The sequence below is a fragment of the Muntiacus reevesi genome, chromosome 14 (genome assembly GCF_963930625.1).
Source record: "Muntiacus reevesi chromosome 14, mMunRee1.1, whole genome shotgun sequence".
NCBI classification, from domain to species: domain Eukaryota; kingdom Metazoa; phylum Chordata; class Mammalia; order Artiodactyla; family Cervidae; genus Muntiacus; species Muntiacus reevesi.
The window spans coordinates 4,062,707-4,076,605 of record NC_089262.1 but is presented as its reverse complement, the minus strand read 5'-3'; the positions used below and the strand labels follow the sequence as shown (position 1 = coordinate 4,076,605).

At 56.4% G+C, this 13,899-nt stretch overlaps 1 protein-coding gene across 2 annotated transcripts in view; it reads right to left on the bottom strand.

Annotated features, from left to right (window-relative positions):
* Positions 1-13,899, bottom strand: part of ICE1 (interactor of little elongation complex ELL subunit 1) — a 59,786-nt gene that overhangs the window by 17,679 nt on the left and 28,208 nt on the right. Inside the window, exons 11-14 of one of the 2 annotated variants that reach the window (XM_065905236.1) lie at positions 13,441-13,527; positions 10,971-11,344; positions 3,944-8,554; positions 2,586-2,754 (exon numbers count right to left, since the gene is read on the bottom strand). In XM_065905236.1, the coding sequence (XP_065761308.1) occupies positions 2,586-2,754; positions 3,944-8,554; positions 10,971-11,344; positions 13,441-13,527 (5,241 nt within the window). Of the gene's footprint in view, positions 1-2,585; positions 2,757-3,943; positions 8,555-10,970; positions 11,345-13,440; positions 13,528-13,899 lie in introns of both variants that reach the window. The other variant, XM_065905237.1, reaches the window with a different exon arrangement.

Here is a 13,899-nt window from a genome sequence, read left to right as displayed (position 1 = left end):
CCAGATGTACAAGCTGGGTTGAGAAAAGGCAGAGGAAACACAAATCAAATTGTCTACATTCAGTGGATTTTAGAGAAACAGAATTCCAGAAAAACATCTACTTCTGCTTCACTGACTACATTAAAGCCATTGACTATGTGGATTGCAACAAACTGGAAAATTCTTAGAGAGTTGGGAATATCAAGACCACTTTATCTGCCTTCTGAAAAATACGTTATGTGGGTCAAGAATTAGAACGTTACATGAACAATGGACTGGTTCACAATTGGGAAAGGGGTAGGAGAAGGCTGTAGAGTGTCACCATGATTATTTAACCTCTATGTGGAGTACAACATGCAGAATGCCCGTCTGGATTAATCACAGTATGGAATTAACACTGCCAGGAGACATATCAACAACCTCAGATATGCATATGATACCACTTTAATGGCAGAAAGTAAAGAGGAACTAAAGAGCCTCTTGAGGAGGGTGAAGAGGAGAGTGAAAAACTTGGCTTAAAACTCAACATTCAAAAAACTAACATCGTGGCATCTGGTCCCATCACTCATGGCAAATAGATGGGGAAACAGTGATAGACTTTATTTTCTTTAGCTCCAAAATCACTGTAGATGGTGACTACAGCCATGAAATTAAAAGACACCTGCTTCTTGGAAGGAAAACTATAACAAACCTAGACTGTATTAAAAAGCAGAGACATTACTTGGCCAACCAAGGTCAGTAATAGTCAAAGCCGTTTCTTCCAATAGTCATGTATGGATGTGAGCGCTGGACCATAAAGAAGGCTGAGCACCAAAAGAATTGATGCTTTCAAACTGTGGTGCTGGAGAAGAGTCTTGAGTGTCCCCTGGACTGCAAGGAGATCCAACCAGTCCATCCTAAATGAAATCAGCCCTGAATATTCAATGGAAGGACTGATGTCCATCCATTGACTGAAGGCCAATTCTTTGGCCACCTGATGTGAAGAAGTGACTCAATGGAAAAGCACCTGATGCTGGAAAAGACTGAACGCAAAAGGAGAAGGGAGTGGCAGAGGATGAGGTGGTACTAGATAGCATCCCTGACTCAATGGACATGAATCTGAGCAAACTCTGGGCAATAGTCAAGGACAGGGAAGCCTGGTGTGCTGAAGCCCATGGGGTCCAAGAGTGTTGGACACGACCTAGCAACTGAGCAATGATGCTGATAAATTAATGTTTAATTTTATAAGAAACTAAGTGTTTTCAAGTGGTTACACCAGTCAACATAAATATTTGTATCCCGTTCGGCATGAAACCACATCTCTTTCACTGTCTGTGTTCTGCTGTATCTAACACTGCGACGTGTTTAGGAGGAGAGAAACCCGGAGCATACACTCTCTGTGCTGCTTTATCTGTTACTTGGGAAACTGTGCTTCTCCGGTCACACTTCCTCCCATCCGAGGACATCTCAGGCTGTTCCCTCTGCCTGGAATTCTCTCTCTTACTTCTGTCGTCACATCTAAGCTCAAAAGTCGCTTTGACAGGGAAAGCATCCCAGGCCTAAGACTCTCTCAAAGCCACCTTCCGCTGTCCCTCTCACTCATTCAAGAGACACTCAGTGGGAGCACACAGCACCATTCTCCAGCAGAGGCTGCAACAGGGACGAGGGGAACAAAGCTGGCGCTCTGACGGATCCAGCGGAGAAGAGACAACAAGGGCAAGGAGCAGTGTGACCGAAACAGAGTGGAGAGAGACGGGCACAAAGGTGCGGAGGGGAGACCGGGCTGGGTGCGTCTGAGCAAGCAGCAGAGACCCAGGTGGGCCTGGCCGCCCTGGGGCTCTCCTCCCTGCCGCCCCCCACCGATAAACCTGCTATGTGCTCCTGTGAGGTCACGGTCACGCGTGCACACTGCCAAGGCCGAGTCTGGGCACCATCAAAGCCTTCACGCTTATGTACACCCTGTAACTATTTGCTAATAAGCGACTGAAAAAAAAAAGAAAAACAAAGTGGGCAACGGACGCGGCAGCCTCACGCACAAGTCTATGCGTGGCAGGCTCATCCTGATTCAAAAATCCCATAAACATCATGGTGACACAAGGTTATCAGTCTCTGTAATAGCTCAGACTCTGGTACAATACTCAGTTGCGCTTGTGTATCACATTGCTATCTAAACAACCTGATGTAAAGAATGAGGCCCGTCTGCTCCCATCAGCAGACTGAAGACACAGTGCTGAAAGGAAAGATTCAAAGGGCAGCACTCCTTCCTGTGTCTCCCTGAAACGTCTTGTGAGCCTATGAATTCACCAGTTTCTGCTCCTTCCAGCCAGGGACATAGCGCAGTTAGCCGCATCACAATGACTCCTTCCTCCTGTGCCGACCACGTCTGAGTCCACAGCAGCTGCACAAGGAGGAACAGCAGGGCGCAGTGGGGAGAGACCCTCCCACACACAGCAGGGCTGTACGTGCTGACCGAGGCGAGCGTCAGTCACACAAATCCTCCCACTGAAAACCAGGGCGATGCACGAAAGACAACACAACAGCTCGGCTGGAAACCCAGACGCACATGTAAGCAGGTCAAAGAGAAAGCGCCCGTTTCGGAGGCGAGCGCGATCCCCACCCACGCGCACCTTCCTTGAGCAGGCCGTAGCAGAAGAGGCGCGCCCTCTCCAGGTCGCCCAGCTGCCGGCAGACCCCCACGTACACCCGGCAGAGCGCGTGGATGTAATTGTGCTCCACGGACATCTTCTGAGTTTTCAGCTCTGAGAGGATACAGTGAAGCAAGCTCTCTGCTAAATGCTGAATTGGGGGATAAAAAACAAAAAGACGATGTACGTTGATATTTATCGTTAGCCTACTACGGAACAGTTACAAGTTACAAAGTCAAGTCTTTGGGAAAGCTGGGAAAATAAAAGCGGCACTGTCTCAGACAGAGGCCAGCTGCCGCTGCGGTAACCCGCTCAGCAGGGAAGCTTGGAGGATCTGCAGAGAAAGGGGCCCCCGGCAGGCAGACAGCAGTTTGGCTGAGGTCAGCCGGGCTACGGGGCCCACGGCCCGTCCAACTCCTGATGCCCGTCACTACCGCCATTTGAACAAGCTATGATGTTTTGGCTTTTACTAAAATAATCTGTGTGTATGAAATCCACTCTAACTCTACTGTCATTTTTGTTTTCTGAAATGCAATATACTCTACACACTTACCCTGTTTAGCTCTTAGAATACTGGGTAACAGTTTCCTTACTCAGGAAAAGAAGTACTAAGTAACCTCATACATTCAATCACGTGAAAATAAACATCCTTCCAAAGTTACCTGTACTGCTCTTGATGCTTTCTGAAATGAACAATAAACATGTATACCACTGTGGTTCCAGGCCTATACTCACAGATAACCACTAATGTTAATCCAGGGACACTGGAAGTCACCCATCCACTATCAACATGAACATGGAAAAGATAATAACCTAGGAAAGTCCTAAGAAATCCAGTATGTAAATCTACACACTTCTCTCCCCACCTCCTCTTGAAACTAAGCATGTTTTCCTATTTGACTGGTGACCTGTATTGAGTGTGGGGGGCGAGGGGGGGACCCATACACTAACTTTCTCTCAAAATTCTCAAATGTGTATGTAACAGTAATGACAGAAAGGCTCTATCACAGAGCAACTGATGCTCTGAAGAAAACTATTTTGGGCCTTTAAATGTGCCAGCATCAATGGGAACTGTACAATGTAAGTCCTGACGGGCACCTTTTTTTCCCTTTAAAACTGTAACTTATCTAGTGAATACAGACTACCAAGTCCCCAACATCTGACCACTTCTCAGATGTACAAACTGCTGGCTAGAAGTAAAGCACAGGCCCCGACACTTACACGGTGACTGTCCATCCCGGACAATAACCTTCTGTTCGGGGCCCCCCCTCGCCGGCAGGAGGCAGCCTGTGCAGGGGGACGGGCAATCCCAACGCTTTCCCGGCGGAGAAGCCACCTACCTTTTTTGTGGTGCTGAACTCATAAACAACTTCCTTCTCCTGGTCTCGCATGACTGGCTTTTTGGAGATGTTTCCCACATACACGTGACTCCGGATGACAGGTAACAGGTCAAAGGCCGCCTCCCTGATCTTTCTCAGGGCCTCCGCGATGGCTCTGTCAGGGGTCTCCGCGGTTTCTTCGGGGTTGAGGGGCGACAGCGAGGTTGGGAGAGGAGGCCTGCCTTCCTCTGGGCTCAGGGCTGCAGCCTGGGGGGGGTCCCTCTGGGGGCTGCAGCCCACGCCCTTCGGGGTGGGCTCTGGCTCTGGGGACCCGCTGTCCAGGCGCAGCCTCTTGGCGCTCCGCGGAGTGCTTGCAGACAGCGTCCTTTTCCCAGCTGGGTCCTGCGGAGGCCCCAGGCCTCCTGCCTTGTCCTGCTTGCCGTCGCCGCTGGAGCTGCCCCCTGCCTTCACGAAGGCGGTGGAGCTGGAAGCAATGGCTTGGAAGCCTGCGATGGCGCCCACGGGCCCCGGCAGGCCCTTACGGTTGGCCGGCGGGCCTCGCGTGAGTTGGATGTTCCCTTTAAGGATGTTGAGGGTGCGGGCCCGGGCGGACAGCTCCGGGTACATGGTGTCCAGGATCTTCACCGAGTTCTCTGGGGGTGCTGCCACCGCAGGATGGGCGGCGGCGAGCGGGGGCAGGCGGCCAGGCACTGGGAGGGCGTGCTTTGGGGTCGCCGCACAGAACTGCAGGGGGGACGACAAGACCCTGTCCTCAGCCGGCGCAGACGATGGGGACGGGGAGGCGCACGAAGGAGAGCAGGGCCCTGGCTCCTCCGGAAGCGGGGACGTCACAGGAGGTGCCGGGGGCTCGGATGACGGGGACATAGGGCAGAGCGGGGACAGGGGCGAGGAGGGGCTGGAGCTGGAGATGAGGGGAGACGCTGGCCTGGACATCCGTGGTGGCGTGGCGATCAGGGGCGCCAGCAGCGGGGGCAGTGGGGGCCCCACCTCCTGCCGGATCTTGCTCAATGTGTCCACACAGCAATCTGCGGGTGTGGATGTGTCGGCAGTGGCCAGGATGGTTTGCGTGTGACTTCTCTGGGGTTTTCCATGACCCCTTTCCCCTGAAAACGAAGGAGAGAGTTCACGCTGAGTGGTTTCAACTCGGCCCGATGGTGGAGTCTTGACTGGCTTGTTGGACTGATCTCTATTTGAAACCTTTGATCGATTCTTATTTTTGCCCAGTGGCTCCAGTTTCGAGTTATAATAAGTGTGATCAAACGGAGCAGTCTGCGACTCAAAGTTCTGATCATATATCTCAGAGCTGATCCTCACACTGGGTTTGACGGGTCTGTTTCGCAAACGACTTTTATCAAAGTTACCAGTCTGCCCACTGCTCGAGATCCCCTCCTGGGCTCCAGCCGCACTGCGGCCACACGGGGGCTCCTGAAGAGGTGCGACAGGGCGACCAGCCTCTGGGGACCTCTCCACGGGAGGAACCGACAGGAGACCAGCTGCCAGCTCTTCCGGATCGGCGGAAAGGGGGGCGTCCTCCGGGGCGTCACAGAGGATAACCTGGCCCACCTCCGGCATGAGCGCCACCCCATTGATGATGGTCCAGTTGTCCCCCTTCTCAATGACTAGGTTCTGATCCTTGTTGATGAGCACGTTGATGACCTCAGAGGTCACCGTGGAGATCTGACACTGAAGCCTCACCTCTCCTGGACCCGCTCCTGGGTCAGCGCTCGGGACCGAGGGCTCTGTGGGTTCTGACGGGACCTCCTCCCCACTGCCCACCGGCCCGAGCGCATCCACGCGGCCCTCAGGCACGCCCTGCGTGTTTTCGCGGCCAGGTCCAGCAGGTGCAGGGGACACGCCCCGCATGTAAGGGCCGGCCGTCGGCACGGGTGAGGTGGCGGTGGCCGTGCTCAGAGGCGGAGGCTGCTGCTGGAGGTGCCCTGCCGTCGCGCGCTCAGGCCCCCTGAAGAGCAGCAGCCCCGCGGCCTTCTCCGCCCCGCTGTCCTCCTGCCCGGCCTGCAGCTCCTGCCCGAGCCTGGTGAGCACCTCGGAGAGCGTCTCCAGGGAGCAGCGAGGGAGCTGACCCCGCAGAGGACAGTCGTCCTCCTCCGACTCCACCCACTCTTCAGAGGTCTCCAGCGCTTCCTCTTCACAGATCTGACTCCCATACCCTTCTCCTGATGGTCCTCTGTGCGTCAATTCCTCATTCATTCCTCTACTCAGGGTTTCTTTGCTAGAACATTCTGAAACGGAGTCCGCTGAACTATAGTCTCTCAGCTGACAGCTTTCAAGAAACGTGACGACCTCGGAGGTGGACAGTCTGTCCACCTCAGAGAGCGTGCTGATGTTGAAGTCCTGCAGAGCTGAGGTCAGGGAGCCCACCTCGACAGAAGGCCCGGACTCTGCAGCCCCCAGGGCCCACCTGGGGGCCCCGGGGGCACCGTGCAGGCCCGGCTCGGGGGTGGGGTCGGGCTCGGTCTCCCCCTCGCTGCCGCTGGGCGCCTCGCTCTCCTCCACCTCGGTGTCGCCTCCGCCCGCCTCCCGGATGCCGCTGTAACAGCACGGGGCAGCTCGCGGAAACGCAGTCTCGGCGGTGCCCAGGCCTGCAGGAGGCGCGCCGCCAGGACTCTCAGGCTCCAGCTGCAGGCGTTCCTTCAGGCCACGCTGCACGGCAGGCGGGGCCTGTGAAAAGGCCAGAGACGCCTCAGGGCACCTGACTTCCTCTCCAGCAGGAAAACCTCTGGAGAGCGTCAGCTCCGGGGCTGGACGTCTGTCCACGTCCAGGCTGGCCGTGTGCGCGTCTGGGGCTGGAAGGCCAGGGCTCCGCTTCTGAGCCTCTTGTTGCACCGCAGCGCCCGTCAGGGCCTCTCGGTTTGGGACCAGGACGCTCTCAGAAGAGAAAGAGAATTTACAGTCTGTAGGATGATGGGAATTTTCTACAGGGTAAGAACCGCTTGGAGCATCACTGTCTAATCTTCCCCAGGAGGTGGGGGCTCCTGAGGCAGGGCTCCGGGCCCTGCTCTGCGCAGGGGCGCCCCTCTCTCCGCCACGCTGCGCCCCACACGCCGTCCAGCCGGCCTGGGCGTCGCCAGTGGTCGCTGAGGCAGGCTCGCTCCCGGCCGGCCCCGGGGGCTCCAGGCGGGCAGGCTGCGCGGGGCCAGGCCGCGCCTGCTTCGTGATCACGGACACCTGGTTGGGCAGCACGGATGCCGGGGCCCGGGGCGCAGCGGGACTGTGGTCCTCGCCGGCGAATGCGGACGCCGACCCGCTGCCCTCTGAGGACCTCGCAGTCCGCGGCGCATCATCGGGCTGTGCGCTCAGCCTCTCCTCACCGCCCCGCCGCAAGAGGTCACTGTGGTGCCAGGAAGCACTTCTGCCAAAGTCTAAGCCGCTCCTGACCAAGCTGGATGGAGGCCCTGGTGATGCTGTGAAACCCGTCCCAGCAGGTGCGAGCTCTACCCTCAGCGCCTGCCTAGCAGCCAGCCCGCTGCCGGCGACCCCCGGGAACGCTGACCGCGGGAGGAACGCCAACCGTGGGGGGAAAAGAGGCTGCGGGAGCGAGCGGGCACTGTTCAAGTCCTTCACAAAGGCCGCGCATCCCAGCAGGCCGCTCCTCTGACCAGAAGGACCAGACGCCCCCAACACGGGGCTCAGAGCGGGGAAGCTGCTCTCCAGACGGCCCCCTTCCGAGGGGCACCCTGGGGACTCGCGGGGCACCTCCAGCGTGGTCACCGCGACAGCGGGCGCCGTCTGCTCTGAGCCAGGCGGGCGGGGAAGGCCAATGGCAGGGGGAATGGCGGTACCCTCCAGTCCCGAGGGAGATGGGGGGCGGCCGCAGCGAGGGGAGGAGCCCGAGGCCAAGGAGCAAGACCACGCGTCTCCCAGGCAGAGTCCCGCAGCTCCCGGGGCAGGGGGTGCTCCTGAAACGCACCTCTGCATGGCTCCTCTTTCCTTCTCCAAGGCTCTGGGCTGTCCCTGGAAATGACCAGAAGTTGACCGCCACCCCGATTCAGACGCAGTTCCATCATTAAGCGTCCACCTGGCCAGCTCTGATTCAGGTGATTCAAGCACTGGGGACAGCAGGGTCTTCCCATCAGGTGCCCTGGGCTCACTGAGCGGCCGCAGGTCTGGGGGAGGGGGAGGCTGGTCTGACCGACCGTGAGCCGCGCCCTCCTCTCGCGCCAGGCTGCCCGACAGCGTCTCGGCAGCCTCGCCGCCCGTGGCTCTGGGACGTATCCACGCGCCGTGCACCAACCTGGCCTTCTCCCCGACCTCTCTGTGTCTGCCCGGCTCGTCCACAACGCCCTTCTCTCTCCCAGCCCTGAGCTCAGAGGACACGGTCCAGAGCTGCTCGCGAGCGAAGGCAAACGAGGCCGTGGGCTCCCACAGGGTTGTTGCGAAGGTCCCAAAGCCAAGCGTGGTCCCCGCGCTGAGGGCCGGGGCAGCCTCGCAGGCATGGGACCGCTCCTCCCAGGCTCCAGCTCCTTCCCTCTCTCCAGATGAGCCACAGCGGTCCTGGGCCTTAGGCGGATCGTCTTCTGACACAGGCTCAGGATTCCTATGTGGGGCCGAGTCATAATCGCTGGAGTCGGCACCCTCTCCAAAGAAGGGCTCCTTAAAAACAAAGGAATTGTATCTGTCAGTTAAATACAACTTCAACTAACTACACACAGTTACCGATTACGCACTGGACGCGGACAAGCTCCGGAGGCGTTTGAGGAAGGCAGGCCACCCCGGGTGCTCCACAGGTGCGTGGGCAGGGGTTGGAGAGCCAGCGCCTTCCCCGTCTCTCCTCAGAGAAGCCCCCCATGCTCCCCGCATGCACACCGCGTCCCCCCGAGAGGCGTCCAGGCGTTATGCACTCGCGGCTGAGGGTTCGCTCTGTGCTGACTCTGAACCGTCCTCCTCCTCAACTCGCAAGGCCCACTGCCTGCAGCCGCCCAGCTGTCCTCTCTGCCCCCACTCGCCCCTCCCGCCCCCCCAGGCCCGGCTCGCGCTCTGGGGGCCGCTCTGCAGGCCCGTATGCCCACGCCTCTCACCGAGGCTGCACCCCAGCTGCAGTTATCCCCGGACCCTCAAGCTCCCCTCCGTGTAGGAACCACTCCCCTTCCCTGTGGCCCATGACCTCCACATCTGCTCCAGAAGCTCTCCACGACCCCCGACCAGCCCCTCGTCTAGACCTGCCTCCGTCACCCAGCCCCAGAGAGCCTGCCCTTGGTCCTGCGTGGCAGACGGACTGATGATGAGTAACCAACCCCGACCCAAACGGGCTCCGGCCAGAAAAGCCCATCCTCCCGAGGGTGCCAGGGCACCCTCCCGTCCTGCTTCTCCTCTACTGCAGGCGTCGCGTCCAGCCTCTGTCCTCTTCCTTCCGGCCTCACCGGCACTCTGCCAGGACGCGGCCCTCCCCTTCCCCATGCTGAGGGAGACGCCGCCGGCCCCAGGCCTCCGCTGCACACAGGCCGCTGCACCCAGCCTGCCCCACTCCACGCCCCAGACGGGACCCCCGGCTCACAGGCGCCCCGGGGGAGGGGGAGGTGGAGGCCCTCCCACCCCTTGTGGAGCATTTCCTCCGCTGCCTTCCTGCCGAGGCTCTTGTTCTCTGCGCTATTTCCACACCGTGCCTGACCGCTCCTCTCACAGCCACACTGCAAATCTCACCAGGTTCGCTGCTCGCTCAGCCTGGAGACCTTTTCTAAACCAGTGCCTACCAGTTAACTCCAGTGCAGCTACTGGATCCAGGGGTCAAGAACGCAGAACACTGGTGATCCCAAGACTCCAGTCCATGGTCCTGCCTGTCCCCGGACTCCCCCATTTTCTCCCCATCCCCACTGCGACTCAACGGAAACTTTCACGTGGAACTTCACCTTTAGGGTCCACTTCTCTGGACCCATCGACAACTCCCCACTGCTGTCAGAACACGTGAAGCCCTTAAGACACACATGGGCCTGGGCCCTGGTCTGGGTGAACACTCCCCGCGTCAGGTTGGCCCAAGTTCCACACCTCTGTGAACAGCACCTCCACCCGATGCCGCCTCCACGCCAGGCTGGACGCCAGCATCTGGGGGCCTCTCCCACCAGCCCTCCGCCGGCCTCCTGCCAGGGTGAGCGCCCAGCCCAGCCCCAGCAACGCAGATTCCACCACAGCCCCCTCATGGGCAACCCCCCAAGACCCAAGCAAGGGTGACCAGACTTGGTCACCTCTGGGCTCCTGGTGTCTAGCACCATGTCCAGAACGTAACAGACAAGCATCACGGTTCCTAAATGAAGTGACTCAAAGGAGCCATTTATCTCTTTCTTCCTTAAGCCAAAAAGTATACAAATCTGCTCTCAAGACTAACTTCCTCTATATGGAATTTGGTTCTGTCTTTTCCTAGTCTCCTAGTGAGTGTGTTGCGAAGTGAAGGTTGCTCAGTCATGTCCAACTCTTTGCAATCCCTATCACTTTCACAATTTAAACAATAAAAAGGAAAGAGAGAAAAAAAGATTAACTTCCTAAGAAATCACATAAACCACTCTGCAAGTACTCAAAGAGATGAATTCATTGCATGAAGGTGGAGAATGCATCAACCTAAGTTAACAGGCGTGCATGCCATACATGGACTTTTCATCTCTGAAACACTTCAGGCCTACAAACACCTGTGTAACTCACTCATTCCATGCCCGTTACGTGTCCAAAACTAAAGGTAAGAGTAAGCAACTAACACACAGTCCCCCACAGGAGACTTAAAATATGCTGCAGATGATAACAGTAACAATGCACCCCCAGTACAAAACGAAGACCATGACGTGTGTGTGTGTGTGTGTGTGTGTGTGTGTGTGTGTGTGTGTGTGTGTGTGTGTGTGTGTGTGTGTGTGTGTGTGTGTGTGTGTGTGTGTGTGTGTACGCGCGCATGTGTAAGATACAGACCCCGGGGCACTGGCGTGCCTCGAGAACTCCTGGGGTTCCGCCCTGACACTATCTGGAAGGCGCTCACGTCAGGGTGGACAAGGTGGCCACCTGGCGAGGCCCATACAAAGTGCCTACTCACAGGTGCAAGCAGAGAAGGTGAGCCGCCCAGACGAGGTGGCGACACGGGCGGCGGGGAGGGCACCGGGGACAGGAGGGGCGGGGGCCGCCTGAAGAAGTCGACTGCAGCCTGGAGGTCCTCGTCGAAACCATGTCCCTGAGCCGCGCCCCTCCATGCCACAGCCTCAGGAGCCGGATCCTCCCCAGAGAGGCTGCTGTCACAACCCGCTGCTCCGCCCAAGTCCTCACAGGCAGAGAAGTCGCCCTCGATCTCCATGGACAGTTCTGCCAGGCATGTCTGCATAGCAGAGGTTCGGACGGGGCTGCCACCTGCTGCAGGGAGCATCCCATCTTCCCCGGACTCGATGGATCTGAGGTTTTCTTGGGCAGGCTTTCCTGCGGGGGACAAAAAAGTGAGTATCAAATTATTTACAGTTATCAATAAAAGAAAAAAAAAACCAAACACCTATTTTAACAGTTCAAAATGCTTGTGTTAAATCCAAGTAGAAACATTTTTAAAAGCCAACGATCCCTGTCTAAAGAATATCCTATAAGACTTAAAACACACTCCACAAAAGTACGCTTCCCTCAACAAAAAGACGACTGGCGGGGCGAGGGGTGAGATGCCTTTGTCAGCGGGCAGCAGTGCGTGCCCGCCAAGGCTTCTGTCTGTGGCCATGGTGACGGGCCTCGATGACACACTCCTTCTCCTGGGGAGAAACAGCCTTCTGCAACAAGGCGACAGGAAACATTTCTTCTTCTAAAATCAACTTATACCAGGCCTACTCCATGTAGGGCTTCCCTTGTGGCTCAGCTGGTTAATAATCCGCCTACAATGCAGGAGACCTGGGTTCGATCCCTGGGTTGGGAAGATCCCCTGGAGAAGGGAAAGGCTACCCAGTCCAGTGTTCTGGCCTGGAGAATGCCATGGACTCTATAGTTCATGGATTCCCAGAGTCGGACATGACAGAGTGACTTTCACCTTCACCCCATGGAAGTATCTGTACAACACTCTAAGGAGCCTGACTGTGTCACAGAAACGCTCTGCACTGTCACACAACAGGGAGCTACCATAAAAGGCCAGTTCTCTGTGGGTTTTCATATTGGTAAGTCGCAGCAATGCTAACTGTAGGAAAAATACTGTGTCCTGGAAATTAACTGGAAACAACCACTTGTCATATTTGAAAGCTGTAAAAATATATGAAAGCTACAAACACACCTTTCATAGAAAGCCTCAGGGCTCTGTGGAGCAGTGGCTGATTACAGGGCTGGGGAGGGGGAAAAAAGCTGAGCCCGAGACAGCTTGCAGAACCAGATGTAAAGATGAACATGCCTAAGAGGCCCAGATGGTCCCAGTGACTGCACCTGGGGCAATCTGAGCAATAAGAGGAATAATACAAGTACTGGATTAAAACGCACAGGATAAAACAAGTGTCTATGAGACCATATTGATAGAAATAAGTGAATCAATGAGTAAGTGGAGAAAAATGACAGTTCTTTCTTACAGAAAAATTGCAATTAATACCTTCAGGACAATGAGGGAATTACAAAAACCACTACTCAACAAAGCAGTAACGGCAGCCCACAAGCTGCGTCAGCAGAGCTCACACCAGGGGCCAGGGCTGCAGGGGACGCTGGGCGCGGCACGGCGCGGCATCTCCCTCAGCGTGGCCACTGAGAGCAGCAGCAACAGCAATCTCACAGGAGGAACTGGGCCGACACCGCTGCCACAAGAGGTCAAGGTCAACAGCCCCAGGACAAGGCAGACCACGCGCCCTCTCCCCAGCACACACTACAAGCTCTGGTGGCAAACACGCAGCCTCACTCTAACACAGGAGTGTGTGCCACACCCACAGGCTTCCTGCCCAACGACCTGCAGCCTCCAGAAGGCTCAGGAGACAGGACAGGTAACTGTCAGACCAGGGGCAACTAAAGGCAGAAAGAAAGGGGGAGCATCGCTCAGTCATGTCCAGCTCTTTGCAACCCCAGGGACTGGGGCCCACCACGCTCCTCCGTCCATGGAATTCTCCTGGCAAGAATTCTGGAGCGGGTAGCCAATCCCTTCTCCTGGGGATCTTCCTGACCCAGGGATCAAACCCAGGTCTCGTACATTGCAGACAGATTCTTTACCATCTGAGCCACCAAGGAAGCCCAATTAAAGGAACCCAGGGAAGGTGACATGAGCAGGGAAACGGGGAAAATCAGTCTCCATCTGCAACCAGTCACACACACTCCCTCTACGAGTCCTTCCCAGTTTCCATGGATGTTCCCTGATGAAGCAGCTATTACAAAATCCAAAGCCAGATGCATTCAGTGAGACCAGAAGTCACGATGCAAGGAACAGAGCTTTGTATGATTACAAGTGTCCACCTTAGTTTATTACACTCTTTTGATGCGAGAGTCTACAGAGATTGAAAACTAAAGCGGTACAACGTCCACAGTAAACACCACTGCTGATGCATGAAATGAAGCTCTGGAAGCTTCCCCCTCACCTGGGATGCATCTGCCGCCCTCACCAGGGAGCCTGTGTGTGGTGTTGATGCACAGCCAGAGCTCCTTCAGAAGCAGCTTTACCTTCCCTGTGGAAGAGAGTCAAGTGTTAGAGTCATGTCATTCAGCTCATTCGACCCAAGGCCAAAACACACTCCTGGGAAATCGGGATTTATCAGGGAATTAGAGAACTAGTTAACTTAAACCACCTTCCCCTCCGTCAACCACTGAACACAGTTCAGCCGGCTACCGATACGAAGGCCTATTGACTGAAGCCTGAACACAAGCCTGGGTTTTGTTTGGAGGATGCGGTGCACACAGGGCGGGACTCAGAAAACCCGATGTGCTTGTTGGTAAAGGTCGTCACCACCGTAATGCAGGCACAGGATAAATAAATCTCTGGTCTCTGCATTTCCCACAGACAGTGCCATGTGATTGGGGACCGCAGGGGGGAAGCCCAG